Source organism: Hippocampus guttulatus, chromosome 11 (genome assembly GCF_054856545.1).
Source record: "Hippocampus guttulatus isolate MCC_2025c chromosome 11, RoL_Hgut_1.0, whole genome shotgun sequence".
Classification (NCBI taxonomy): Eukaryota; Metazoa; Chordata; class Actinopteri; order Syngnathiformes; family Syngnathidae; genus Hippocampus; species Hippocampus guttulatus.
Window position 1 is genome coordinate 15,813,531 of NC_141271.1, and position 26,648 is coordinate 15,840,178.

The following is a 26,648-nucleotide window of genomic DNA, read 5'->3' on the forward strand; positions in this document are numbered from 1 at the left end:
GGAATGCGTAAAGAGACGTCACGTACGTGGTTTGTGCACAAACCTTACGTTTCCAATTAATGTACTTCGAGGAGGCACCAAAATCGTTCAAGTACATCCCGCAACAAGGCAATTTGGTTTGAATCAAATATTAATGAAGGGCTGATCTTTCTCGTTGCTTGAATTGGCTCAACGTGTCCCTCCCATCACTTTAGAGGTACCACAAAGTTGAGCATCTTTGAAGGGCAGACATGCCCTAATGGGGGAAACAAAGATGGAGAATGCGATGTGTGTCGATGCAATGCACGATCAAAGTGACATTCAAAGTGTCAGCGGAGGTTGTCTTTGCCCCGAGAAGTGCCGCTATTTGATCAAGGATAATACCAAAGAAAATGCTGAGGTGTCCTTCCAAGTACAAGTTCCTTCTGTGGTTTCTGTATCCACGATGAAGATTGAGATACAAGACAATTTGATTTGTTTTGACAATTTCAAAATAGTTGAGGCCGTTTTTGACGAGAGTTTTCTAAAAATAAATTCATTTTTATCACGATTGATCAAACCTGATCCATTCTATTCCCTGTGACATGACTTTTCACAGCAACCAGAATGATAAATCCAGCGAGCTGGTGGAAACGATGATGTCATTCCCAGGAATGGATAACAGCTGCCTCGACCAGTCCCGCAAGCCGTATGTAAACCCAACAACGTATTTAACAGTCATTTCTGCTTGATCTGATTCTCATTCTTCCCTTGCCTTGTTTCATTTTACTCGTCTGCCTCTTTCCAATTTTCAACAACTCGGAGTCTGTTCTTATTTTTCCTGTTGCCTGGCATTGTGTTTTGCACGTGAATGAAAGCCTACAGCGGAGCCTTGCAGCTCAATAGCGTCATTTGTATTCCATAAACAGTGGCCGTTTATTGTCGAGATGTTTCCCTTACTGTCACTGAATCACTGTTGAGACTCAATGAAGTACACGTCGGAGCCATTTTAAAGCTCCCCGGCCCCCCCGAGAAATAGCGTAAAAATCCAAAGGTGCAATGGAGATCGAATGTTTTACCTTCAAATGACAAGAGAGAGAAAGCGTGCTGCAGACCTTCACAAATCTGCATCCATCCTTGTCCTTTTGCTGCAGAGAAGAAAACCTTGCAGGATTCCCTTGCATGAAACAAACATATTGCTGGCACCTTGGGCAGAATCCAAAACGTCTTTTTTTTTCTGGAGCACAAAAATGTAGTCATATTGCATCGTCAATGAGAGAAAGCCATTGTCAACATTTTTGATCGATCAATAATTTGAAAAAATAAATAACATGCCTGCGTGGGGCTTGAGCAATACTCTGGATTTGTAAATATGACGTGACCGCATTTGGATTTCGAAGGTTTCCGAGTGACGACATACAATACCGAATGCAAGATTCTGAAGCAGCAGAATATCATAACTTTACTTTAAAATGAAAACTTTCCCAGTGGATTGCCATAAAATCTGAGCATTGCAGTGACGACCCCAGCTGGTGCCCCACCACTCAAGAAACCCCAATGTGAAGTGTAAAAATGCAGAGATGCCGAGGAGCTAAAATATCAAGCTGCTCACATTGAGATTTCAGAATATTGCTCAATAGCGTGTATAAAAGCGGTCAACTCTTGAGTGCTTGCAGCTGCATTACCGTAACTCAAAGAGTGGTTTGCTTTCCATCACTTTGGCTGTGTGTGTCGACTCCATCATGTCAACCCTTGTGAAGTCACATTCTGGCTTTCGACTGAGCTCCCGTCGTGTTAGCGAGCCACCATTTCAACTCAGTGAATGTTTTTTTTTTTTTTAAGTCTTTCAAAGTTTTGCACAAGCCAAACTAACAGCTGGAATTCCGGAGGGAACAGTTCCAAATCGTTGAGTGACTGCACATGTACCACTAAGGAGCAGGTGAGCGACAGTTGGAAATGGACCTATGAGTGAGAAAATGTCATGGCCTCACGTTTGTTTCTTTGCCGACATTCGCAGCTATGGTGTGATTTTGTGATTTTTGGTTTCATTCCAAAATAACATGCAGATTTGTCATGGGGAAAGATTCAAGCCAGCCAGTCGGCGGATCCCGTCTTCGCAGATCGTCTACAACCTCAGTGGAATCGATGTCGAGAATTACCTGTTGACCACAGCCAATGGCTATATTAGAAACAGGTAAGTACCGTATTTTCCGCATGATAAGGCGCACCTAAAAGCATTCGATTTTCTCAAAAGCCGAAAGTGCGCCTTATAATCCTTTTTTATGGATCTATATTCGATGTTCTGTGAAGCGCTTTGTTCCAGTTGCAGCAGTTGTGAAGGCTCTATATAAATGAAGCTGTATTGTAATGTATTCCCTTTTGCGTAGCTCCATCTAGTGGATGCATAAGGCAACCGCAGCCACTATTGCAGCTTCTATTCTATGCCTGATATATGCAAGCAGCTTTAAAATAGGCCATTCATTGAAAGTGCGCCTTATACTCCGAAGCGCTTTATCATGCAGAAAGTACGGTAGTTAAATCAACAGACTATTTATTTGCACATTTCTTCCCTATAAACAAGTTTTTGTCGCTCTTTGTGTGAATGAGTCTGAAATAGCTTGCAAGGAGCCGTTGAAAATGTTGAAAAATGTTGATTCCCGAAATGGTTTTGTATCTCAGGTACGGCGGGTTTGAATTTGGAATGCCGTTCCCACCCGACCTGGAGACGGATCTTCTAGCCAAGTCTGATAACGCCACCTTATCAAAGGTATTGGTCGCTTCCCTGATGCATATCTGATTAATTGTCATTAAATCGATGGAAAGGAAAACGTGACATGCAAAGATGGCCTCACGTGCTCGTGTGCGCGCGGGTGTGTTTTTGTGGACGAGTGTAGGTTTGGTTCAACCCAGAGGGCTACCACACCATGCCAGCATATTTAAACAGCCTCAACAACCTCATCCTACGCTCCAAACTTCCAGCAGATAAGGATCCAAAGAAATATGGTACCGTATACTGTGAATTAATAATTGATTTGACTCGATGCTTGAATACTATTCAACACTACTCGTATGTAGACATTCCATGTTAGCTCATGATGTTGCCCAGTACAGAAGCTGCGAGATCCCGGGAGATTATTAATGAGAGTAATGATCTGTTAGCTTTGGACATGTAAGTTCTGACCCTTATGTAATAGACTTCCCACTCGAGGTTACAACCTGCCCACGGATGTGTCATCACACTCCTGTTCACCTAAAACACTGCAATCGAGAGCCGATCCGATCCATTCCGCAGAGAGTTACTCAACCGCTGATGGGCAATTTGTTGTCAAACAGCTACCAATGCGATGCAACACGACTTTATTTATACGCCGCAGTTCACAACGGCTGCAGCGTATAAATATGCAACAACAAAAGAAAATTAATGATACCAACACATATAGAGTAGACATCAGAAGGCAATGGAAGAGTCTCATGTTGGGTCGAAAGTCAAGGAAGAAAGACAGGGAGGGGGCTGGCCGAATATTTAACGTACTGATCCAAACTCAATAAGGCTCTGTTTTTTCTGGCGCTGTGTGTTTATTATTGCGATAATAGACACGTTGCTAACATTCTGCTCCTTTTCTGCCTCTTTTTTTGTTGCAGCTATTTCAGTGTCCAGTCAGCCCTACTTTGGTCGGACGGATGAAGACGACGTCATGTAAATCATGCTCCCCCCCCCCCCCCCCCCCCCCCCATTCTTACCTTTTCCAAATTAACACATCAGTCGGAGAACTAGCAAAAACTTCTTTCCTAAAATTAATGTTCAGAACATAATGCGGAGGACTGGTTTGGTTTGGTTCCACGTTTAAAATGTACGTGTTCCGGTAGACCACACCAAGAAATGAAATGGCGACCTTTGTTGTCGTTGCTAGCCTGGGAGGATGTTCCAGCTCAAGCAGCCATTTCCTCCTCCATCCATGCCGATATTGACGTATTGATTTGGCCTTGGACATTTTAAGGATACAATCGGCTGTTTTCAGTCAGATATCTTGATTCTCACATTGTGGCAGCTCATGGGATGCACTCCGAAACTCGAGTTAAAGCTTGACCATGCTGATAATGAGCCTGATCAGTCGCTGCTGGCCATGTATGGTAATTGGAGCTCTCTTATAGCTTCCGCCAACATGTTATGTTCCTTCTGTTTTTTTTTTTTCTCCTCCTTCGCACTTGGTCACTCAGCCAGCTTTGGCTTTATCCTCTTTGAGCTGCGGGCAGCTGATTAGAGTGATTTTTCTGGCCGTGGCCAACTTGGAGAGGTTGTACAGGAACAAATAGTGATGTCATGCCCCCCCCCCCCCCCCCATAAATAAATACATAAATAGGATGTTTTCAAGAGATATTGTGTTGTGAGTTGGATTGTGCAGTCAATTGAAAAAAAGTCTCCAAACCTATTTCAAATCAATTAATTACTTGCTAATTTATCAGGATTTTAAATTGGCGTAGTGGAAGTGTTGTGACAATTCTATGTTTCCTGGTTGGTAAAAAAAAAATCATCTAAAATTAATAAAATAACTTTGCATAACCATTCACGCTTCCAACAATAAAGATATGAGTTACATGCATAACATTTGATTCTTTTACATTGCTTAAGGATAGAGAGAGAAAAATCAAATGATTATTTGCCGATTTGTTGGGGGGCGAGGTGGTGCGATGTCATAATCTTTTGTAAATTCTTACATGTTAACGTGTCAAAACAATTTGCAAAAATCTGCCATTTTTTTCTGGCAGATATTAAAAATGCTAATAACGCCTGCCCGATTAACCGCTCATATCCTACACACAAGTGTTCTTCTGGTTGAATGGATAAACATTCCCACAGACATTCTGAAATCTTGTAGAAAAACTTGCCCAAAATAGTACAGGGTGCTGAAACTTTTTCATATCAGTACAGCCACAGCAACATAAATAACAGACGAGCAACAGCAACCCCCAACGCGGAGTTCGTAATTCGATGCCCACAAACGATTCATCAAAATGCTGCTGTTGTATCGTTTCCGCGAGATCACTTTTGAATGATCCCATTTTGTCTTCACAGCACCGTGTCCATCCTCCAGATCCTCGTGGCCGTGTGTGTGGTCACAGGCTACTCCATCACGACAGCCAGCTTCTCCGTCTACGTCGTCGGCGAGCATCACAGCGGCTCCAAGAGGCTGCAGCACATCGCGGGCATCAGCGAGCCCTTCTACTGGGCCGTTAACTTCCTTTACGACATGGTAACGCCTAATTGCCCAGTCGATAAATAACGAAAAATACCACCTCATCCATTTAATAACCGATACCATCAAATAATTTGTCAGCAAGAGAAGATGACCCGTGTCTTTCCCCACAGATTATGTATCTGATTCCTGTCCTTTTGACCATCGGTGTGGTTGCGGCCTTCCAGGTTCCGTCATTCACGGAGCAGCAAAATTTAGCTGCCGTCTCACTCCTTCTGGTGCTCTTTGGGTGAGTCGCGCCTCTCCATCACCAGCATGTATGTTCAGCGTATTGGAAGTTTCCTCCTCTTCATTTGTGATGCAAGAACTCACTGATTTAAACCCCAATATTTCAAACTTAAGGCCCGGGGGCCAGATCTGGTCCGCCGCATCCTTTAATGAGGCCCGCGAAATTACCATTTGCGAATTGACTTCATGTTTCTCGCTAGCATACCAAAATTGCAAATTGTCTCCACTTTTAAAAATCTTAAAAAGCATTTTTTTTGTTCCCAATCCCCCTTTAAAATAAATGTCATATTTGAACAGTTGTTGCCGATGCCTGAATTCAAAACTAGTTTTGTTGTGTATACATTTTATTTGTCATAATGGTCCTCCGAACGAAACAATAACATTAATGTGACTCCGGACAAATATTTGTTTGACACCCCTGATTTAACCCTTTCATGCACCCTGTACCCTGATGACATGATGAGCTGTCCACTGTAGCAACCGCTGTCCCTGAAAGGGTTAAAGCATACTAGCTGAATTCAAGATTCCGATACCACATCGAATGCAAGCCAGTCAGTCACAGGTCAAATCTAATGCTACTTTATAATTTATTGGCTTTTATTGCACGTTAGTGTGTGTGGGTTTTTTTTTATTTATTTTTTTTTTTTTATGCAAGCTAAAATAGAGAGCCGTTATACTCTGTGCCTACTACTTATCAGCATTTTCAGATGGGAAAAAAAATAAGATCTAAAACGTGAATCCTTCTTTCGCAAAAAGAATACAGAATACAAGGACGGGTAATAATAAATATGAGCCTGGGTGTTGTCGCCGAGATTTGAAAACTGATGCGGCAGCACCATTTAGATTGAAGGTCGACCTTTATCCACTTTGGTTGTAAACACATTTTCACGCCAATAACTGCTTCTCTCTGTTGCATACAAATCGAAAGTCACGTCTGTCCTTGGCAATATTTACATCATTTTAATCCCACTATTTACTGTTCCGCCCTCCCATGCTTTGCTCTGCTGCCAATGGGCGCGAGATCTTCGGAGGCCGAGTCAGCAGTGTGCAACTCATTTATCAGACAGATGTCTCCCTCCCAAGCAATGAATAATCACGCTCCCCCCCATCTGGCTGCCGGCACCCACCTGGTCTGGTTTGCAGCCGTCATGCTGATGTTCTCCGCGATGCTTTGGCACCTGTCCTCTGTCTACCAAGCACCTTTTTAAAATTTTTTTATTTTGGGCTTGGTTCCCAGATGCAACGTCTCTGTTGAGCTCTATTTGTTTTCCTGTGCTACTTTTCCTTCTTTGAATCTATTTTCTCTTTCTTCCCCCTTGTTGTTTTGACCCAGTCGCCTAAACAAGCATGTGAGAGGGAAGAGTGGGGCGGAATAAAATAAGGTTGGGGAGGCAGAGGGGGAGGGGGAATAAACGAAGAAGTAATCCATCTTCCTTTCTTTTTGTGACTCTGTGTTTACCATCCTCATCTTGTGATTTCACTCCACCTCGTCTGTGTTTTTAGTACCCGTGTGTTTGTCAAGCAAACAGTTTTTCCTTCCTCGCCTCAGCGCAGTTTCTAAAATGCCCTTTTAACCGAATTTCATTTCAACCCGTAGACGATTGATGCTCGGTGTCGCAATTTTTTTCTTAAACGAAGTCACCTTTCTGCTGTCAACTCCTCAGGTTTGCCACCTTCCCCTGGATGTATCTCTTGTCAGGCGTCTTCAAGGATCCGGAGATGGCCTTCATCATCTATGTGTGCATCAACCTTTTCATCAGCATCAACACCATCATTTCCACCTCAATTCTCTTCTTTCTGGCGGAAAGTGTTACAAACAAAGTCGAGGTCAGCATCATTTCTGGAATTATTGTTAATTTTAATGATACAAAAAAACACCTGGAATTTGCAATGGCCTGCATGCAGTCAAGTGAATCCGGTACTGCAATAGCAATGGCGACTTCCGTCCTCATTGCTTCTTGTTGTCTCGCTCAGAAAGAGAACATCCAGAATATCTTCAAAATTTTGAGCGACCTCTTCCTCATCTTCCCTCAATTCAACTTTGGAAATGGACTGATGAAGCTGGCCAGAATGAACGTGGAGGTCCAGCTCCTTAGCGGCTATGGCATCGATGCCTACAAGGACCCGTTCTCCACCGAAGTTCTCGGCTGGATGTACATCTGTTCCATCATCCAAGGTGTAGTCTTCTTTGCGCTGCGCCTTTTGCTCAACACGTCCCTCATTCGTGACGTCAGGTGAGAGGAAACAGAAAACTGACTTTAATGAATGTTTTCATTTCGTCTCAAAGAATTTTTGACCTTCACATTTCCTATCCTCTTTGAACGTTTTCCAACTATTTTCTAAATCCGATAACTGCCGTATATTCCAGGTCCGATCATTGTCTTGCCAACATTTCCCCTCTGCAGGCACTTAATTTTGGGCAGAAAAAAGGCGCCCCTGATGCTCGACGATGATGAGGATGAGGATGTTGCAGCCGAGCGCTCGCGGGTGTCCAGCGGAGCAGCGGGTGCGGACATCCTACAAGTCAACCAGCTCACGAAAATCTATCAGCACCTCAACAGGAAGATTTATGCAGTCAAGAGGCTGTCTGTGGGAATTCCTGCAGGAGAGGTAAGCCTGCCAGCAAGACGTCCTACATTGGTTGGGGTGGGGGGGCTGGAACTATTATCTCCCAAGTTCCTCTGTGGATAAGCACTTGGAAGTAAACTCAAGGGTAAGTATTTTGGAAGATGACCATCCAAATCTTGAGGGAGGTCGACGCTTCACTGACATAACAAATTCCCAGTTAATTGATTTCACAAGCATCATATGATTTACTCGCACCGCCTTGTTTAAATCGGGCTGTTCCTAAAGTGGTTGCTTATCGAACATTCGGCCAATCGGGTTGAATCAACGCTTCGTCTTTTTCCAAAGTGCTTCGGTCTGCTGGGAGTGAACGGAGCGGGAAAAACAACCACTTTCAAGATGCTCACGGGAGACGTTAGCCCCACCGATGGCACCGCACAGATCAGGGACTGGGATGGGTAAGATGCTCATGCATTATTTTTGGGAGTTTTTTTAAAAGCACGGCGGAGCAAGTGAGATGGAAGCATACGGCGCTCTCTGCCAACGTGCTGACTCACATCATCTCCGAGGATGAAGATGTTGCGCCTTATTGTTGAAAGTCGGCTCCCGTAGGTCACTTGAATTATCCGTGCGCGGTAATGTCACGCTTACATCCGTTTAGTCTACTAATAACGTATTTTTCGGATCAATATCTGCATGTAACAGCTACCACCTTGTGATTGTTGCTCGATCAAGACTTGGGTCGCATGCATGTTTGTAAAGAAACTGACAAGACACTTTAGGTAATGGGGATGGCTCACGCTCCACTGCACACGTCGTGTTTGCTCCATCGCACCGAGAGAGAACACTTTTGGAGTCTCGACACCTGACATTTTCATCTCGGGAATATTTGTCTCAGGAAAACGTACAACGAGTTACCTTGGAGTTTCATCGTTGGCCCTTGAGGGCGACGCAGTGTAGATTTTACCTTGAGGGACAGACGTTCTCTGACTCTATTGCGCGCCCATGAAAAATGTGTTTCGTTTCATAATAAAAGCATTTTAGTCCTTGATCTTGGCGTGACTCTTGGATGGATTCTAAATACGCTGAATTTATGAAGCACAAATTGTAATGTCGCATAAGTCATTCATTCGTACACGAAAGCACCATCAGATGTCGAAGCTAGATGAGGCTTTTGAGTCCAAACTCATGGGTCGACTTGGAACAACCTCCACTGTTGAATATTCTGAACGGCTTCTCAAATGCGTCTCTGTTTTTTTTTGTGTGTGTTTTGTGTGTGTGTGTGTGTGTTTCCCCAGGCGTCTGGTTGACATTATGGAGTGCCGGCACATGGGAATTAATATCGGCTACTGTCCCCAAGTGGATGCGCTGGATAATCTGCTCACTGGAGAAGAGCACTTGTATTTTTACGCTCGTATTCAAGGCTTTTCAAACAGAGAGATAGACGGGGTAAGAGTTAAAAGGCCGGGCTGTTTTTCATTACCTTTCCAAGGGAAACGAGAATCATTCTGAAATGAGGTTGGATGCAGTTCGATGCATCCATGCCAAAATAATGAGCAGGTGTGACAATATCGAGTGATGTCTGCTACTTCTCGGGCAGCTGGAAATGCTTCTGTTGTGAGCGTGCGGACTTTTAACTTCGCAGTCACGCTCATTCGTCGGTGGAAAATATTTGAAGTATGACTTTGAAGATGACAAGATCTCATTTGAGATGTCACAATGGTGCTGTTTTTTTTTCTTTCCTCAGCTTTTTCTTTGTTCATTACTGAGCGTGCTTCTCAGAAATCCACAGAGCTGGTACGCAAACTTGATTATTTGCGTAACAGCAATTATTATTATCCCCTTTGTTTTTAAATTCCGCAAAAATCAAAAATTTTAACAGGGGTGTGTAGACTTTATATTTTGTTGTGTGCGTGTGTTTATGAAGGACACACTTTCGGAGACAGCATGGCCAATGGCTCCGTCTCGCCCCGTATGGCCGCAATGATGTTATTATGGTACTTGGGCCAAATGATGATGGCCTAATGAACAAAGATGAAGATGAGGCTCGAGCTAAGAGTTCTTCTCATGTTGTCTCCCGCTGACAGTCTCCCATTCTGTGTTGTGGATAATGGCCGATGCCTTAATGGAGTCATTTCGCATTGGTTTTTGTCCGGCGTAATGCGCTGCATGATGTCAGTTTGGAGGGGGACGAATATAAAATAATAGCAAACAAAATACGTAAAAATGTGCATCTATGTCCAAAAAAAAAAAAAAACCCAACAGCAAGCCCTAACCTCAAAATCACAACTATAATATCTGTATCACAATTATGGGCACATAAAATTTGAGAAATGGCACCGTCAACAAAGACAACATAACGTTTTGATGTGAAGTGGATTCTGATGAGACTCCTCCGCGTTCAACAAAACTTTAATGCATCATTTTGAGGCTTGAAAACGCTGCCCTCTTGATAACTTTGCGATACCTGCGTGTGGTCTTGCAGGTGGTGAAATACCTTCTCAAAAAGCTGGAGCTGATCTACCATCGAAACCTAACCACTGATGGCTACAGTTGTGGCACACGCAGGAAGCTTTCGACCGCTATCGCCCTCATTGGACATCCACAGATTCTGCTCCTGGTGAGCTCGAGCCGCACTTGGCCGCCTCGCTCTGTACCTGGAAAATGGCATTTGAAAGATTTAATCAAATGTGGTGTACTTTTCCGATTTATAAATCGGTAAAATATGATATCAACGACATTGATCTATCTGGTTTTAGGTCTTCACCTATACTGCCCACATGCCCTTGAAAGCATATTTGTACGATAGCTGATCGCTATCGTCGGCTGCGATATCTTTGTCGGCCATCTCTAAGCATTCATACATAATTACTCAGAGCAGTGGTTCTCAAACTTGGAACACCAAATACCTTCTCACAAAGGACTTTATGACCAATTGAAACAGTAGCATAGTGGGCCTAGGTTTTCGTCAAAAAACAAGCCCGGTTTTATCCTGAATATAATAATATTGTAAACCACTGTAAGATGATGCATACGTTTGGACAGGAACACTGCTCTTAATGATAGCCAAACAAAAACTACTTTAACAATGATTTATTTGAAATGTCCACCCAATCCAATTTCCAATCCGCTTTATCCTCACAAGGATCGCGGGGGGTGCTGGAGCCTATCCCAGCCGTCTTCGGGCAGTAGGCGGGGGACACCCTGAACCGGTTGCCAGCCAATCGCAGGGCACACAGAGACGAACAACCATCCGCGCTCACACTCACACCTCGGGACAATTTAGAGTGTTCAATCAGCCTGCCATGCATGTTTTTGGAATGTGGGAAGAAACCGGAGTACCCGCAGAAAACCCACGCAGGCCCGGGGAGAACATGTAAACTCCACACAGGAAGGCCAGAGCTGGAATTGAACCCGGTACTTCTGCACTGTGAAGTCCACGCGCTACCACTGGATCTTTTGAAATGTGTTGAGAAAAAACAAACAAACAAAGATTTGCTTCAGTACCGGTTTAAAAACAGTTCTTGCAGTTTAAACGCAAACGTATTGATTGAAAGGGTAAATAGTACTGATTGGTCCTTGGCCCCGTTCTTTCTCCTCTTATCTTCTTTTTTGGGGGTTTGAACCATGACCTGAAAACTCTTGTCCTCCTCTCACACGTCAGGATGAGCCGAGCTCTGGCATGGACCCTCGCACCAAACGACACCTGTGGAAAATCATCTCGGAAGAGGTGAAAGGAAAGTCTGCGGTGATCCTCACTTCTCACAGGTAAGAGAATGGCCTGATTTCTTCATGTGTGACAGTGCTGCATATTCCATCCAGTGCTGGTTGTTGCAGAAAGTGTGAAATATTCAACAGATTTTTTTTCTTTTTTCAACAAAGGGATTCAGTCCTTTATATTATCCAAACCCGGCTTTTGAACTTCTCAATTTGTGTCCGTTTCTCAGCATGGAGGAGTGTGAGGCATTGTGCGGCCGCCTCGCCATTATGGTGAAAGGTCAATTCCGCTGTCTGGGCTCCTTGCAGCACATTAAGAACAGGTTTGTGGCCTCTCGTCGGCGTTACATTCTCAAATAGTCATTTTTGCCTACAACACTTGGCCCATCTCATGTCCTGACGCGCAGGTTCGGCAGTGGCTTCACGGTGAAAATGTACTTGGCGCAGTCCGCCAGTGATGTCAAGGAAATCACTGTTTTCATGCAGAAACAATTTCCCAGCACTTACTTGAAGGTATGGTTTAGAGCGCTGTTGCGATATTTTATCCATCTTCTCCCTTTTTCATCTCTTCTGAAAACCTTTTTTGCGCCTAATGTTGCTCCGCCGCACTACTTGTCCGTGCAAAATAGCGGGATTGAGTATCTGTCAAATCATAACATGTGCAGCTCATTTGGGACAGGAGAAAAATCGCCTGTACTTGTCTCCAATTTCTGGTTCCGAAATAGAGTAATGGCAAAAGCAAGATTACCGTAAGAACGCACGCGCAATAATGTTACCGTATTATCTCAAGACACATAGATAAGGCTAAGTCCACACCTACATTATTTTTAAAAATGATTGAAGGAATTATTTCATTTACTACCTGCACAGTAACCCCCCCCCCCCACCAAAAAAAGAAATCACGTCAATGTGGTGTTTAAAAAAAATCTTGAAGGACATGACAACACATTCACCAGCTGTCAGCCGCTATTTAGCCAATCAAAAGCCTGAAAAAGTAACAGCAGCTGCGCATTTTGACTGAGAATCAGTGAGCGAAAAGACCTCCATCATAGAAAATGCACGTTTCTGAAATAGAATCTTTTCTCTCAAAAGCTCCACTCAAAAAAAGCAAACTAGTCATGAAAACCATCAACCCTTTCAGGGACAGCGGTTACGACAGTGGACATCTGATCAAGTTATCAGGTTACAGGTTGCATGACGGGGTTAAATGCTAGGTCACCTTAGTATTTGCGACGTTTTCTCTCACAAAGAGCATTTACGATCGGAGGATGTTGAAATAATGGGGGTCTGGTTTTCTCATTTCTCATCAGGACCAACACTCCTCCATGGCGGAGTATCATGTTCCCGTGGCAACAGGAGGCCTGGCCGACATCTTCCAACAGCTGGAGACCAACAAGACGTCGCTGAAGATCAAGCACTTCTCTGTGAGCCAGACCACCTTGGATGAGGTAACACTGAGACAACAGCTGGCAGAGTGAACAGAACCATCTCGGTTTTTTTTTTTGTGGATGTGGATCCAGTCGATGCTACAGAGTGACTGAAAAGCGGTAGGAGGGTAAACTGGGACAGTCAAGAAAGCTTGAGTGGGAGTGAAAGACAGAGTAAGGAATGTAAAATTAAGGCAAGAGGGAAGCTGGCAGGTTGGAGGGGCATGCCTGAGGGAAAATAAATGGAATATGAGTAGGGGAGAGAAAATCATGTACCCGGTGTTGATTTTCTACATTCTGCTGGGATTGGAAGATACCAAAAGGAGAAGAAACACGGGGGGGGGGGGGGGGGAAACCAAGCAGAAAATGTGCTGTATTTTAGGGAATACTAAAATAGTATAAAAAATAGGCCCAAGAATATTACAATCCTAATAATATTATCGTTCAACCTCCGCAGGTCTTTGTCAACTTTGCCATGGGAAATAGTCACATGAACTCCATCTCAGCTCCCAGCAACAGAGAAAATGATGACCTGAGCCACATCAAAGGAGTCGAGACATAGTGCCGACTGCTCTTATTTTTCTGCAGTGAAATGAGAATCTCATTGTACTGCATTTTGTCTTAAATAGAATGCTTTAAAAATTTGTCATAACGAACATTCATGTTTAAAACGCGTAAGATTCAATCCAGAGCCACTAATCTTTCGAGGTCGGCCAAATTCTATTGCTGCAGTTCTCTGCTGCACATTTATGTACCTGCACAGATGATTATTTATTGTTGCCTATTGACTTGAGATTATATTTATCCTACTTGAAAAATGACCTAATCTAGTAATTCTGATATGTATGAAAAATACTTCTCCTGACATAGCTTTTAATTGTTTTTATTTGATTTTATTGCCACTCAATAGAAATGTACTGCATAGGCTAGCCATAATCACAAAAAAGACTCGTAAAAAATATTATTAATGTGCACATCTTCATCTTAATGTATGTCTCACTTCAAGAATGACTGTTCAAAAAATATATTTCCCCCAGTTGTGGACCATTTTATAATGGTCTTGAATGTATTCAGCTATCTTTTTTTCATGATTCAATAAAACACTTTTAAATGCAATTACTTGGAATGCTGCCAGTGTACACAATCATTTTCATTTAAATTTGGCTGACGGTAAACCTGCAGTATTTCTACAGCTGATGACACTGGCTTGAAGGATGGATGATGCTGGATTTTTTTACATATGAGATACTTTGCCACACCATAAGACTGAGAAAGCTTAATAAATAACACTGTTGTGGTAGATGTAGGTTGGTTTGATTTGTCTTTGTGCTCTTGTTCCACAGGTGGCACAATTTAACCTTTTTCAGTTGCATACCATACGACAAAATACTTCCACAAATTTGAGAATTAATAAAAAAAAACATTGTACCTTAATATTGAGCATAGCAGTATTTTTGGGCAACATATTTATAAGATAAGATAAGATAAGATAAGAAAGCCTCTATTTGTCTCACAATGGAGGAATTTCATATCTTTCTCCTATTTTTGACTTTTGTTTTCGGTTTAGTTTAGAGTAAATTGCCTCTATTTGTGGGGAATAGGTACTACATAGTAAAAAATTGTGACGAACTACATTTCTTTTTTTAGAATTCATTTTAGTAATACCGCAGTTTAAATCGCAAATACAAATCATCTTACATGAAACAATTAAAAAATGCTTCCAGATTATTCGTTTTTACACTTCTTAACTTTAAAAGTTCAACGACATTATTTGGAGAGATGTGGCATCTCCTGGTGTTTCAGGAAGACAGGTGAGTTTTTCAACAATACTGTATAGAACCGCGAATATGAGGGGGAAAACTTTTGGGCGTGCACCGGATAGTACGTCATCGGTTTGACCAAAAGTGACGTCACTCAAACAGGCGGGAGATGCGAGTCACCAGGAAATAAGTCGCTTTTTATTTGTTTATGTTAACACTGGGCGTACTTTTTGAAAACCGAACAAACTTCAAGCATTTGATTTTACAGTCATGGATCCATCTTTCGTGGCGCCAACAAACGACTGGAAAAACACTAAAAAGGCGCTTGCCGACTTTCGACGTCTGCTACTTTGTTCGAAATGGTAAATTCGGTTTAGTTGTCAACTCAACTTGCAAAGATTCGGGTAACTTTACGACGTTATATTACGTCGGAATGTGACATTTGCGATGCTAATTTCGTGACGTTTTATAGGACTGTTGAAAGATCGAAAAAGTGCATTTGAACGTAAGGGCCAACCACATCTGCTTTTTTCCTCTTAATCCAGCTCGCAGTTACTGAGGGATCCTGTTTGTCTCGGAACATGTGAGCATATGCTGTGCAGGTAACGTACCCATTACCTTGTGCACTGTCGGAATGCACACACAGGTGTAAACGGTTATATCTCAAAAGACCTGACTGCCCTTGCCACTCGTGCGCATGCTGAGTGATCGACAGCCGTCACATGCTAACGACATGGAATGGAAGGCGCTCGGCTCCATACGCCACAGCGGAAGCAATGTAAATGTAAATGGGACTGCAATATGAGATGAGATGGAGTGTGTGTGTGTGCAAGGTGACTGAAGTTGTTCTTTCACGTAGCAGAAATGCAGATGGATGTGTTTGCTGCGTCTGAGCAAACCGGTGGCTTTCGATGCCTTGCACGCCTGTTTTTCTGTCATATATTTACCAATGAGAATCCCGCACATAAGCATGGTGGTATATAATAATAGTCTTTGTAATCATATTGTCCACCCAAATTACATTGAGCCCAAAAATGGATTTCAGTGACTTTTGGGGTATGTTCATTTCATAGGTCGTGTGCAGGCTCACGGGCAGGTGATGGCTGTGTGGTTTGTCACAGCCCTTCCTGGGTGAAAGACATCAAAATCAACAGGCAGCTCAGCAGTGTCATACCACTCTTCTGTGACTTGGAGTCCATGTTGTATCCCGAAGGACAGCCAGGTGAATGTTGCTCAGCTGCAGACTAACTTTGCGATAACTCCTTTGTGATGGTGGGAGAGTCAAAACATTTACGCTTTGACACAGTGAGTGGAGAGGTTCTTTATTTTCCTGCAGCATCCCTTTAATGACTGTAATTATGCAATGCAATTCCATTATGGTTGGATCTGTTCACAGACTGTGAGGCTAGCACACAAACAAGTCAAACTCAATATTTGCTTTTTTTTTCACCTTAGAAATGGCACATCTGTGTTGATGCCAGTTTGCGTGCACTACAAGTCTGGCTTCAAGTCCAGCTCCTTCTGAGCATATGAGACTCATTAATACATTCTGAAGTTCAAGTTTCTCTCGGGTAGTTAACATTTTTGAAAATGCACAAATTTTAAGGTTGCATTTTCTTGTTATCAGGCAAACGTATTTTTTTTTCATTTTGAACATTTTTTTTGTTTTCATTTTCATTGCACAGATTCCTCTGAGGTAATGCAGCCACAAAATGAGGGCACTATCTTTCAACGCAAGAGGAACTTCAAGATCTGGCTCAGCCCTCGTAGCCGTAAAATGCATTGCACGGTGCAAGAAAATCCAAAAGTCTTCATACCTGAAAGCAAGTCTTTAGAAAAAGTGGCCGAAGCACAGCCTGGCCCTTCAACGGCCGAAGTCAATGACCTGACAGTTTTCAACTTCACCTCATCCTCTCAAGACTCTGGCTCATCTTCTCCAAAGTCCGACACTAAAAAACAGAAGAGGAAAAACGAGAAAAACATCGGCGGCAGAACGAAAACGAAGCGAAGAGCCTTGAGAAAACAGAGTCGTCAGACAGTGAAGAAGAAGCTCGACGCGATAAACAAGCAATGGAGGATTATCGACGATCGAAATACCGTCGCGGAATCAGAGCAGCTTGGTGTAGATGTTGAAAGGACATCGAACAAAAAGGTTTCCTTCGTTAGCCCCGATGGAGTATCTTACATGAATGGCGTTGGACTTGTGTCTAGCACCTTGAGAGATGGATTCGCAAAAGGTGCTGTCACAGAACCCGAGAGCCCAACCCAGCCATGTCAGAATGAATCCGACAGTATCTGTGACACACTGCGCGCCTCTGACTACACCCCCCAAAAGATGCCTCAAAAACAGACCGACCTTTTTTCCCCGGAGCGTTCCTCAAAACGCCAAAGACTGGAGGGAGAGGTTGCCACCCTGGAGACCACACCAAAAAGGCCAACAACCTCTACGGGCTGCTGCCGAAAGTCATTGAGTCACTTGTCTCCTGCTGCTATTCATTCTCCGTGTAAAAAGACACCCCGAAAACATGGAGGAGAGAGTCCCTCGGTTCCATGTACCACGAGTCGGAAATCCCCCTCTTCTCGTGCTTCGATGGGACACTCCAGCCCAGGCACCCCGACAGTCATGAAGAAGAACCACAAAGGAGAAACCCCGCTGCATTTAGCCGCTATAAAGGTAGGCTTTCTTCCTTTTCTTTTTTCCATTTCACCAGCAGGTTTACAGCGTTTGGTTTACTAAATCTCGTTGGTGTTCTGCAGGGGGATGTAGAGGGCGTCAAGGGACTGCTGGACCAGGGAGCCGATCCCAACCTCAAGGATAACGCAGGATGGACACCTCTGGTAAGAGCAATGACCCTGGGCGCGGAATGACTGAAAAACAGACAAGTACTGCTCTCCCCTTTTGCAGCAGTACGTTCCAGTAAACGACAAGTATGTCAATCTGTGTATTTATTTACATTTTGTCTGGACCCCCAATGGCAATATCCAGACTGGAGCCACGGCCTAGTTGTGACCATCCCCAGTCTTGCTTCACTAGCCCACTTTGGGAGAGCTCATTTGTTCTGCGGTTGTCTCGTCTGCCTGTAAAAAAGAGAGGCGCAATCAGGCGCTTTCTTGAGCTATAAAAATTCAATCATTTCCACTTTCGTAATAGGGGCCCTTCACACCGCTATCAAGCCGAGATTACATTTTGACAATTTGTTGCTATTGCATTACTACCATTGTGATGAATGTTGCTTTGCCGACATCGATGTAAAGGTCCCAGAAGTCCATTGGCTGTCAGCCGTGACGTGCGACAACCATCTGTCTATCGATTTCATATATCTGTTCACGCATGCACTGTTTCATATCAACTGTTCACCTCCTTTAGTTAAGGTTCCATGTTTAGATTATTCATCTGAGACAAAAATGTAGCACGGCTCGGCATGGGTTCTGACCATGTGATAATATAACTGTGAGTAAAAATATTCTAGTGTCATGCTATTGAAATTATAGCCGAACATATCATGCCAATTACTCTCTGTGTCATCCCCGACAGCCGTGTGTGCAGTGTCAATATCGTCTTGCTCCCTCCCTCCTCCCCCGTGTGAAACTGCTCACCCCTCGCCTCTCTGCTCATCGAGAAGGAGAGAAGCTTGCACGCTCGTTCAAGATGCAAAAATAATTTTTTCGAAAATGTAAATGTGTTGAACATAGATCATCTTAACTCATTCACTCCCAAAGACGTTTTTAAACGTCTTTTCAGACTTGGTCTAGAATTGGCTGGTACTGAATGAGTTAATATCCCTTCTGAGGGTTTTCCCTGCAATCTGTTGGCCGATTGCAGACGCCAAAGAAAATACCTTATGTTTCTTCCATTTCAGCACGAGGCGTGTAACCTGGGCCATCTGGTCGTCGTGGAGGCGCTCTTATCGAGAGGGGCCCTGTTGAACACTCCCGGCTATGAAAATGACTCTCCGCTTCATGATGCTGTGCGCAACGGGCACTTAGCGGTTGTCAAATTGCTGCTGCGTTTTGGCGCCTCGCAGAGTGTGCTGTAAGTTCTCTTTTTGGCTCTTTTATACCGGCTTTTGTTTCGACATGTAAGACATTATCACAATTTAAATACAAGTCACTAGCGGGCAGTTTTAACTGCGAAGGAAAAGGTGACTCGTCAAAACTCGGCGCTCGACGGCGCGATGCCAGTTCAAGTAAAAAAGGCGAAATACATCGAGAGTGAAACCCGGCTATTCACAGATAAGAACCAACCGCGGGTGTGAACAGTGAAAAGCTGCGAATATGGTAATTTGCCTGTATATGTCCTTTCCACGTCCTCTCGTCGCACATGCATGCAGTCAGAAGAAGCAATTCAAGACCAATGTGCCAATGCAATCTCTAATGGAAACTTTGGCATGCAGCTTTGGCTTTTGTAAATATGTTACTGCAGACGCTCACTGCGCTTCTAGGCAGTCATGTTAAAGAACCAAATGGCAAAGCATTTGGTCCATCCTCGCGAACCAATCTTACAATAGAAATGACTCTATTGTAATATTTTCAGTTCCGCCATGTGCAATCTTGTTCCATTCCCTTAAGTGTGTCTTTCGAAATCAAAGAGATGGGCTCTTCCGTGTGTTTTTTTTTCTTTTTGCGTGCAACTGCTACAATTTCCTTCCCTGACATTGACAAGTGTTGCCATAGAGCCACTTATGGCTTCCTTGGTCTTGTTTTCGTGAGCAATAGCTTGTGGAAGATTGTTCTTGACTGCCTTCCTCAGCCGTTTTTTTTCTTTCTTTTTCCCTCTCAGTTTTCATGTGCAGCTGCAAACATCGGTCTGTGTGGGTGTTTGTGTGCACGTCAAAATGTGCATTTGTAAATCTTGCTAAAGGTACGAAGAAGCCAAATGAAACATTTTATGGACCACTGGACCTATTAATTGTCCCCCAGTTGTTATCTTTGCTGATGCCCAATTTTTCAAAGACAACCAGCTGGGCTTGGTCCTCCCATTGGGATTTTTTTTTTCTTTTTTAATTCCCTACTCCGTTGTCTTCAGATAACACCTGCCTTCTTCGTAGACAAGTATTGATAAGACAACTCGATTGAATTCCGACACAGCCGACTGAAGAGAAACTGCTGCGACGGGCAAAACCTTACTTTGTGGTCCTTTACATACCGTGGCCTCAGTCAAGTGCATTCTGTACATTTTACCAGTGCTCAGTGATCCAAAATACCAGTCACAGCTACTGCAAAAAATATATTAAGAGTGCAAGAGATTTTTTATTTTATTTTTTTTACTTTCTCAGGAGCTTTCAAGTCTTTTAATCAACCGTGAACCTTGCCTAATGTGTTACAGCGTATGACTGGCCCCAGCACGATTGTTCTGTAGATTGTCTTTGTCATAGTAAATCCTCTAATTATGCGTGCACCATGTGATCCCCGAATAGTCATTACATTTTGAAACATCTTCATAGTAATCTTCACGGCAAGCGGCCTGCAGACTACGCTGAAAGTCGGGAGATGCTGGAGGTGTTCCGGGAAGTGTCCGAGGGAGCCCAACATGCCAGCGCATCTTTGAACAGCCCGGCCAGTCTCCCTGTTGTATGTCTACTTTTGATTTTATTTTTTTCGATGAAATCTATATTATGTGAGAAGTCTACATTTTAAAATGTTTGTCCTCGCACAGGTGGACAATTGTGCAAAGCCAGAAGAAACGCTTTTGTTTCTGTCAAGCAAGCTGTCGCAAACAGAGCAGCATCAGTTCGCGAAGCTCAGTCGCCTTTTGGATGGAAGGATCGCGGACGCCTTTACTTCTTCAGGTTAGCGTCTTTGTCCTGGAGACTAAAATCTGATTTTTATTTTCGTTCCCTTCAGACAAATATTGCAGTCGACGTGCACGGGTGTTTCACTCACGTTTTTACCCTCTGAAAGATGAAACCTTTTCTGTGCTTGGAACATAGTTGATTAGAACGCTGGCGTGTTTTGGCTGCCGCTGCTCAACCCGTATTGTTTTGTGTTTTTTGTTATTGTAAAGTGTCCTTGGGTGTCTTGAAAGGCGCTTATAAATAAAATCTATTATTATTATTATTATTATAACGACCGCAAAGCTATTTTGTGGAGCAGGTCTGCGGAAAACCCATTGGTACATTTTAAAAACTGCTTCTAATCAACACAACACAAACAGGCTCTTGCTTTATTTTTTTTGCCCCCCAACCGAAGCAGAAAGAAAAGAAGGACTTTTAACTTGTAAGACTTTTCATTTGAAGAAGCTGGCCAGACACGTTATGCTAACATGCATAACGTGTCTTCCCCCCCCCCCCCCCACCCCCCGCCTCCTTTGGCTTTTAAATATTGTTTATGAGCATCTACTGTGTACTTGCCAGCACATCAAAATTATTGCCAATAAAATTGCTCACCGTTGATCACCTTTGCTCTTAATTTATTCCCATTAATACCGTTTAGTCAAGGATTTCCTGCACGTACTGCAAAGTCAAAGCGGTTCGCGCTATCGCTGAAACGCAGGCGTAATTAAAGTGTTGTGATGGCTCCTTCCATCATCTTAGTGTATTGCCTGCGAGAAATGACAGAAAGCAAGTCATATTGAAATTTGTCCCACATTAAACCTCTGGAGCTCCCCCCCCCCCCTCCCCCCCAAAGGATTTTTACTCAAATTGAAAGGCGACAAATCAACAGCGAGTGCAGCATGCAATAGGTTTTGCCCTCCAGGTGTAATTGGTCGGGCTTCGCTCTAAGCATCGCTGATGTGAGAAGTACAAGCAATAAGCTTGAGTTAAAATTTGGACTGCCCTCTAATCACATTTTCTGATTGCCTTCAGGCCGTCTTGTAAATCATTCAGAACCAGCGATGGATGTGGAAGCCAAAACAATCACAATGATGCAAGGTTTCTTTCGAGAAGTGATCGCTTAGACAGGAGAAGGCAAGAAATTGTCAATCCGGAAAAAATAGGGTCCACTTTCAGAAAATTAAGGCATGCCGTTTCTATTATTTCATTTTTTTATTCCTAAATGTTTATAGTGATGACTTACAGTATACTTTTTAACATTGACGTTCCCCAACTCAATGTAGACTCATATCCACCCCGATGGTCCGATCGGGCTGCTAACGTGATGTTTTTATGCGTCTTGTCGTCTCCCAGTGAGCCACATTGTGGTGCCAGAAGGACCGATGCCGAGAACTTACTCCGCTCTACTGGGACTTCTTGCAGGCTGCTGGATTGTCAAATACAGTTGTGAGTAAAAATATCATCGTGTTGAGTAGCTCCCCATGGCTATTTTGAAGCTCATGATAACAACCATGATCGGAACTTTGCTCAATTCTTCATGTGGTCGCATTCGGGCGTATGTCATCCCAGCTATTGTGAATTGAAATGAAATGCCATTTTCCAAGCAGTAACCGCAAGGAAGGGTTTCTGTGCACGGCGGGTTGTTATAAAAGCTCAACTGTGAAATAATTTTAGAAAATCCCAAATGAACAAACACGCTGTTAAGTATGCAAAAATAATCTTGCCAATTTCAGAGGCACTTTAGGAATCGAAAAATGTACGTATTTTCCTTGGACTTTGGAAAACACTTAGGACCACTTTTCTATGAGCAATTTTCAGGTGCCTTGTCCCGATATATTAAACTTGTCTGATCTGCTAGATCGGGCAAGATTCCGACTGTGACACTTTGTGAGGAATCAACACGGCGCAGGGTTTTAATACTACTGATACTACTACTAATTATTTTCCCCAAGGGGAGCCGTTTTGAGCTGCAATTCTTATCTTAACGTGTCACTTTGTACAATACAATGTGCCAGGAGAAAGAGAAAAAAATAAATCAAAACCCTTTTTTCATTCCCACCGGCTGAGCAGCCGGCACAGCTCGTCGCCCCCATGACAAGTCACAATGACGTGCTATCCGTTTTTTGTCCACGTCCTCCCTCACATAAGGCAGCGCAGCTGTCATCGCCACCTGTCTTGGTACGCCACCGCCGTCAACCAGGCCGAGCCCCCGTGCGCCTCTTTGGATTCCATAGCAACACCTCAAAATAGAGTTCAGTTGGAAACTGTCACGGTGCTCATTAAACGAATGCTCTCGATTGTAGAACAAAAGCTCTTGCCAGACAGAACTTGGCCAGTTTATATTTGATACAGTCTGAAACTCATAGGTCAGCGCCGACAAAACCAAGCTGGAGAATAACCACGGAGACTGTTTGTGATGCCTCTCTTCTCTGAGCGACCATGTGCCAATAAAGCGGCTTCTTGTATTTTCTTCATGATTATTTCTGCGATAAAATGGCTTTAAGTTTGAGGTGAGAGAGAAGTAATGGCTCCTTAGATGCGTCACAATTCAGCGTTCGGTGTTGGGCGCAGCAATTAGCTAAAGTACTAATTACTCCGTCGCATTTAGTGCCGTTATCTGGAGCAATTAACCACAGCGTGTGTCTGCTGGAGCCTGTTCGACACGTGCCAAATGAAAGTGATGAAAGTGCGCGGCATACGCTCATTCGTATGCACAATATGAAAATACAGCCAAGTACGAACGCTATCTGCTAACACGTGCATTAGAGATTAGTACAGGGAGGCTCTTAGATAGGAAACGGCTGTGAAATTTGATTTCGTTTCCTAAATAAAAATTGGCCTGAATATAAGACGGTGTTTTTTGCATTGAAATAAGACTGGAAAAAGTGGGGGTCGTCTTATATTCGGGGTCTAGACATTATACCCATTCACGACGCTAGATGGCGCCAGATATCATTGAAGCAAATGCTGAACTTGACTCCCCAGGCCAAAATGAACCCCTGTCACGAAGAAGTGTTCATAAAGTCTTTTTTCAAACTTGAGTCTTGAAAAAGAGGGGGTCGTCTTATAATCAGGGCCGTCTTATATTCGGACCAATACGGTTTAATGCAGGTCTACTCAAATTACTGTGTGGACTCCCGACTCGCGTGACCGACATGAAAACGAGCGATCAAAAACACAAAGGGTAAAGACGGTGGGAACCCATCATAGACTACTCTGTTACTATCCGATTACTGGATGTCATCTTGACTATTAACACATAGGTAATGACCAACTAAAATGGTGAGCATGAGTCATTAGCTCACGATTTAGGCTAGCAAGTAGGAAAATGAACGTATGGCTGCTCAGACTTTTACATGCTTACTTGCAGTTTAATTAACAGGAAGCTGGCAGTCACAAAGCTCAAATTTAACTCTGAGGAGACAGAAAAAAAAAGTCTGAGATACATACAAGGGCTGCGTCGTTAACTTGATCATGCCGTCGGCATATTTATGTCAAGCAAGTGCCGTTTTGCCAGACTTCCAACTCATAAACCACATTAGCTTTGTCGTGCCATTCTTTCAAGTCAACATAATTAGCGGCGGCTTTGATTTTTTGTTGATGCTAGGGGTGGAGGCATGTCTGCAGGCGGGCAAGCGGATGCCAGAAAGCGAGCACGAAGCGGGCGAAGGCCCCCAACGGAGTCGCGTCAACCGCCTCAGCTTGGTAAATAAGACACAGACACGCATTGCAGAAGTATTGATGACCTGGACCGATCTGTATTGGTTTTTTTGGATATATATATATATATAAATTTTTCCCATTTGGAAAGTACTGGCACATTAATCAACACAAGAATGAAACGTTTAATGCACCGGACTTAGCATAAATGCTAGTTTTCAGCCGTAGTCCCAAGGCAGGTTTCTAAAATTGTAGATATCTGTTTTGGGACAAATGTTAACAGCATTACAGTACTGAAAACGTAGACAATTATGATTAAAAAACAAAAAAAAAAAATTAAAATTAAGCAGTGCAAAATTATTCAGGTTGGCACCAATAGTCCTTTGGACTAGATTAATTAAGCAAATCCTTCCATGCAAATGGGGAAATGTGCCTGTTTTAATGTTTAATAAACAAATAAACAAAAGCTCCAAAAGTGCCATTAATGTTCCTGTAAAAAAAAGAAATGGAAAAAAAAAGTCCGTTTTAAAATCTCTGTAAAAGCAAGCACTTGAAACCATTTCCTCTTACTCTGTGTCACTTGTAGCTGCCGCCGCTGTTCGACGGCTGCTTCTTCTTCCTCTTGGGCTCTTTTAAGTCGCACAGAAAAGATGAGCTGGCCAAGCTGCTCCGCGACGGAGGAGGTCAGCTGCTGAGTCGGCGACCCAAACCCGACAGTGATGTCACTCAAACCCTCAGTGCTGCCGCCTACCACGCTTTGCCGGGATCAGACCAGGCCCTCTGCACCCAGTACATCATCTTTGACCGCCAGGGTCCTCACAGGCCCGCGGTGGTTCGGAGGGGCAAAGTGTGGTCTGCCCCTTCCACTTGGATCATCGACTGTATCACATCTTTCCGACTTCTCCCTGTACCAAACCTTTAATCGGCGTCAGGAGTTTTGACACCGGCTTTTGCCTCTTCTGGAGTTCGTTTCTTTCCTGCCTTTTGAGTGTCTGTTGAAACGAAATGATCCACTGTTAATCATGGAGTTCTGAAAGGAAGAGTAAATTATGTTTGATTTTATGGAATCAAAACATAAGTCTGCCCTTGAAAGTGTGGGAACCAACACACTGTATAAGTGGACGTGAGAGGTAAATATTCCCTCCGCTCATTTTCACGATATCATACTAAATGGGCAGGTGTGAGTAGATGAAAAAAAAATGTGCTTGCCCTGTCTCAATGATGACAAATATTACCGGCAGTCTGACTTTGCAAACCTCTGTTGATCACAAATAAGGATTTGTGCTTGTGAATATTGAACAGGCTCAACACGAATGACTTGATTTTCCAAGATGCCCTCACCCAACAGAATAAATGCCTCACGATCCCCTTTTAGAGACATCTGACAATCCTTGCTCACATTAGGCCTGATTATCGACGTGTATTTTCTGAGCTCTGCTCCTAAGACATGCAAGAAATTGACTTTGAGCTCGTTTTAGCTGACAAAACAAATTGAAAGGCTTTTTGACTACCCGCAGCCACTTCTGTATTTATGGCGTGGCTTTTTTTTTTTTTTATGCGTTTATTATTTTTTTTGACAGAGGTGCAAGACAGTATGGGGCAGAGATCAATTTCAAAACAAACCAACAGCACCATACAGAATGGAGGTCGTGGAGAGGTCCATCGTGGGGAGTTTACAGTTTTGGAGCTTAAGTTGTTTCTGCTAAAGGTGGATTTTGTTCATGGAAATTGTGGATGTCAAAGGTCTGCGCGAAAGCGACATATTTTCTGTTGGAGAAGGTTGTGGCTATCAAGAATTCTCGTAGCCCGAAGATTCTAAACGGATGTTGACCTCAATTGTATTTTGTTAGTTTTGTCATCACAAAATATGCAACGCACTCCTTGTGTCGTGTCTTGCAAACTGAACAGGACCAAGTAGCTTTGAGCAACTCCTGATATAACCGGGAAAAGATAATGAAAAATCTTTTTCAAAATGCAAGTGCCAAGTCTCTGAGTGTGCTTTGTTACCCTAAATTGGATGTTATAAAAATGCAGATGAACTGCTGCGGCAACGCATGAGGAGAATAAACAATCGTTTTGTTAGAAGGCTGTGTATTGTGAATACAATAAGGATGTGTAAATTGTATTCAAGAGCTACCGGGCAGCTATTACAATGCACCTAACTGCTATTGATTCCTTTGTACTTGCTAAAATTTCAGTCCTCGTCCATGCCAAGATGCAGGAGGCTGTTAAAACGATAAGAGGCAAGGAAGCGCTTCTAATGAAGCCACACTTTATGTCCCGGAACTCACAAAAGCATGCATA

The 26,648-nt window shown here is 43.3% G+C and overlaps 2 protein-coding genes across 2 annotated transcripts in view; both read left to right on the top strand.

Annotated features, from left to right (window-relative positions):
* Window positions 1-14,266, top strand: part of abca12 (ATP-binding cassette, sub-family A (ABC1), member 12) — a 49,660-nt gene extending 35,394 nt beyond the window's left edge. The window contains exons 53-71 of the mRNA XM_086122987.1: window positions 578-667; window positions 1,801-1,897; window positions 2,025-2,152; window positions 2,638-2,725; window positions 2,853-2,961; window positions 3,601-3,655; window positions 5,033-5,210; window positions 5,327-5,442; window positions 7,106-7,268; window positions 7,416-7,675; window positions 7,847-8,051; window positions 8,355-8,464; window positions 9,305-9,455; window positions 10,492-10,626; window positions 11,671-11,774; window positions 11,954-12,046; window positions 12,131-12,236; window positions 13,034-13,171; window positions 13,608-14,266. Of these exons, the coding sequence (XP_085979113.1) occupies window positions 578-667; window positions 1,801-1,897; window positions 2,025-2,152; window positions 2,638-2,725; window positions 2,853-2,961; window positions 3,601-3,655; window positions 5,033-5,210; window positions 5,327-5,442; window positions 7,106-7,268; window positions 7,416-7,675; window positions 7,847-8,051; window positions 8,355-8,464; window positions 9,305-9,455; window positions 10,492-10,626; window positions 11,671-11,774; window positions 11,954-12,046; window positions 12,131-12,236; window positions 13,034-13,171; window positions 13,608-13,712 (2,431 nt within the window). The 3' untranslated portion in view covers window positions 13,713-14,266. The remainder of the gene's footprint in view (window positions 1-577; window positions 668-1,800; window positions 1,898-2,024; window positions 2,153-2,637; window positions 2,726-2,852; window positions 2,962-3,600; window positions 3,656-5,032; window positions 5,211-5,326; window positions 5,443-7,105; window positions 7,269-7,415; window positions 7,676-7,846; window positions 8,052-8,354; window positions 8,465-9,304; window positions 9,456-10,491; window positions 10,627-11,670; window positions 11,775-11,953; window positions 12,047-12,130; window positions 12,237-13,033; window positions 13,172-13,607) is intronic.
* Window positions 14,267-15,081: 815 nt separating this feature from the next.
* On the top strand, window positions 15,082-26,322 carry bard1 (BRCA1 associated RING domain 1). The gene is made up of 11 exons (XM_086124610.1): window positions 15,082-15,272; window positions 15,456-15,512; window positions 15,984-16,132; window positions 16,596-17,584; window positions 17,668-17,748; window positions 18,771-18,943; window positions 20,355-20,481; window positions 20,567-20,699; window positions 22,038-22,130; window positions 24,292-24,389; window positions 24,931-26,322. The coding sequence occupies exons 1-11, from the start codon at window positions 15,181-15,183 to the stop codon at window positions 25,264-25,266; spliced, it is 2,328 nt and encodes a 775-aa protein (XP_085980736.1). The 5' UTR covers window positions 15,082-15,180; the 3' UTR covers window positions 25,267-26,322.
* The last annotated feature ends 326 nt before the right edge of the window (window positions 26,323-26,648 follow it).

Coding starts and splice junctions, on each gene's coding strand:
- bard1 (XM_086124610.1), top strand. CDS start 15,181: ATGGATCCATCTTTCGTGGCGCCAACAAACGACTGGAAAAACACTAAA. Junction 15,513..15,983: donor TGTGAGCATATGCTGTGCAG/GTAACGTACCCA, acceptor TTCATTTCATAG/GTCGTGTGCAGGCTCACGGG. Junction 20,482..20,566: donor GCCCGGCCAGTCTCCCTGTT/GTATGTCTACTT, acceptor GTCCTCGCACAG/GTGGACAATTGTGCAAAGCC.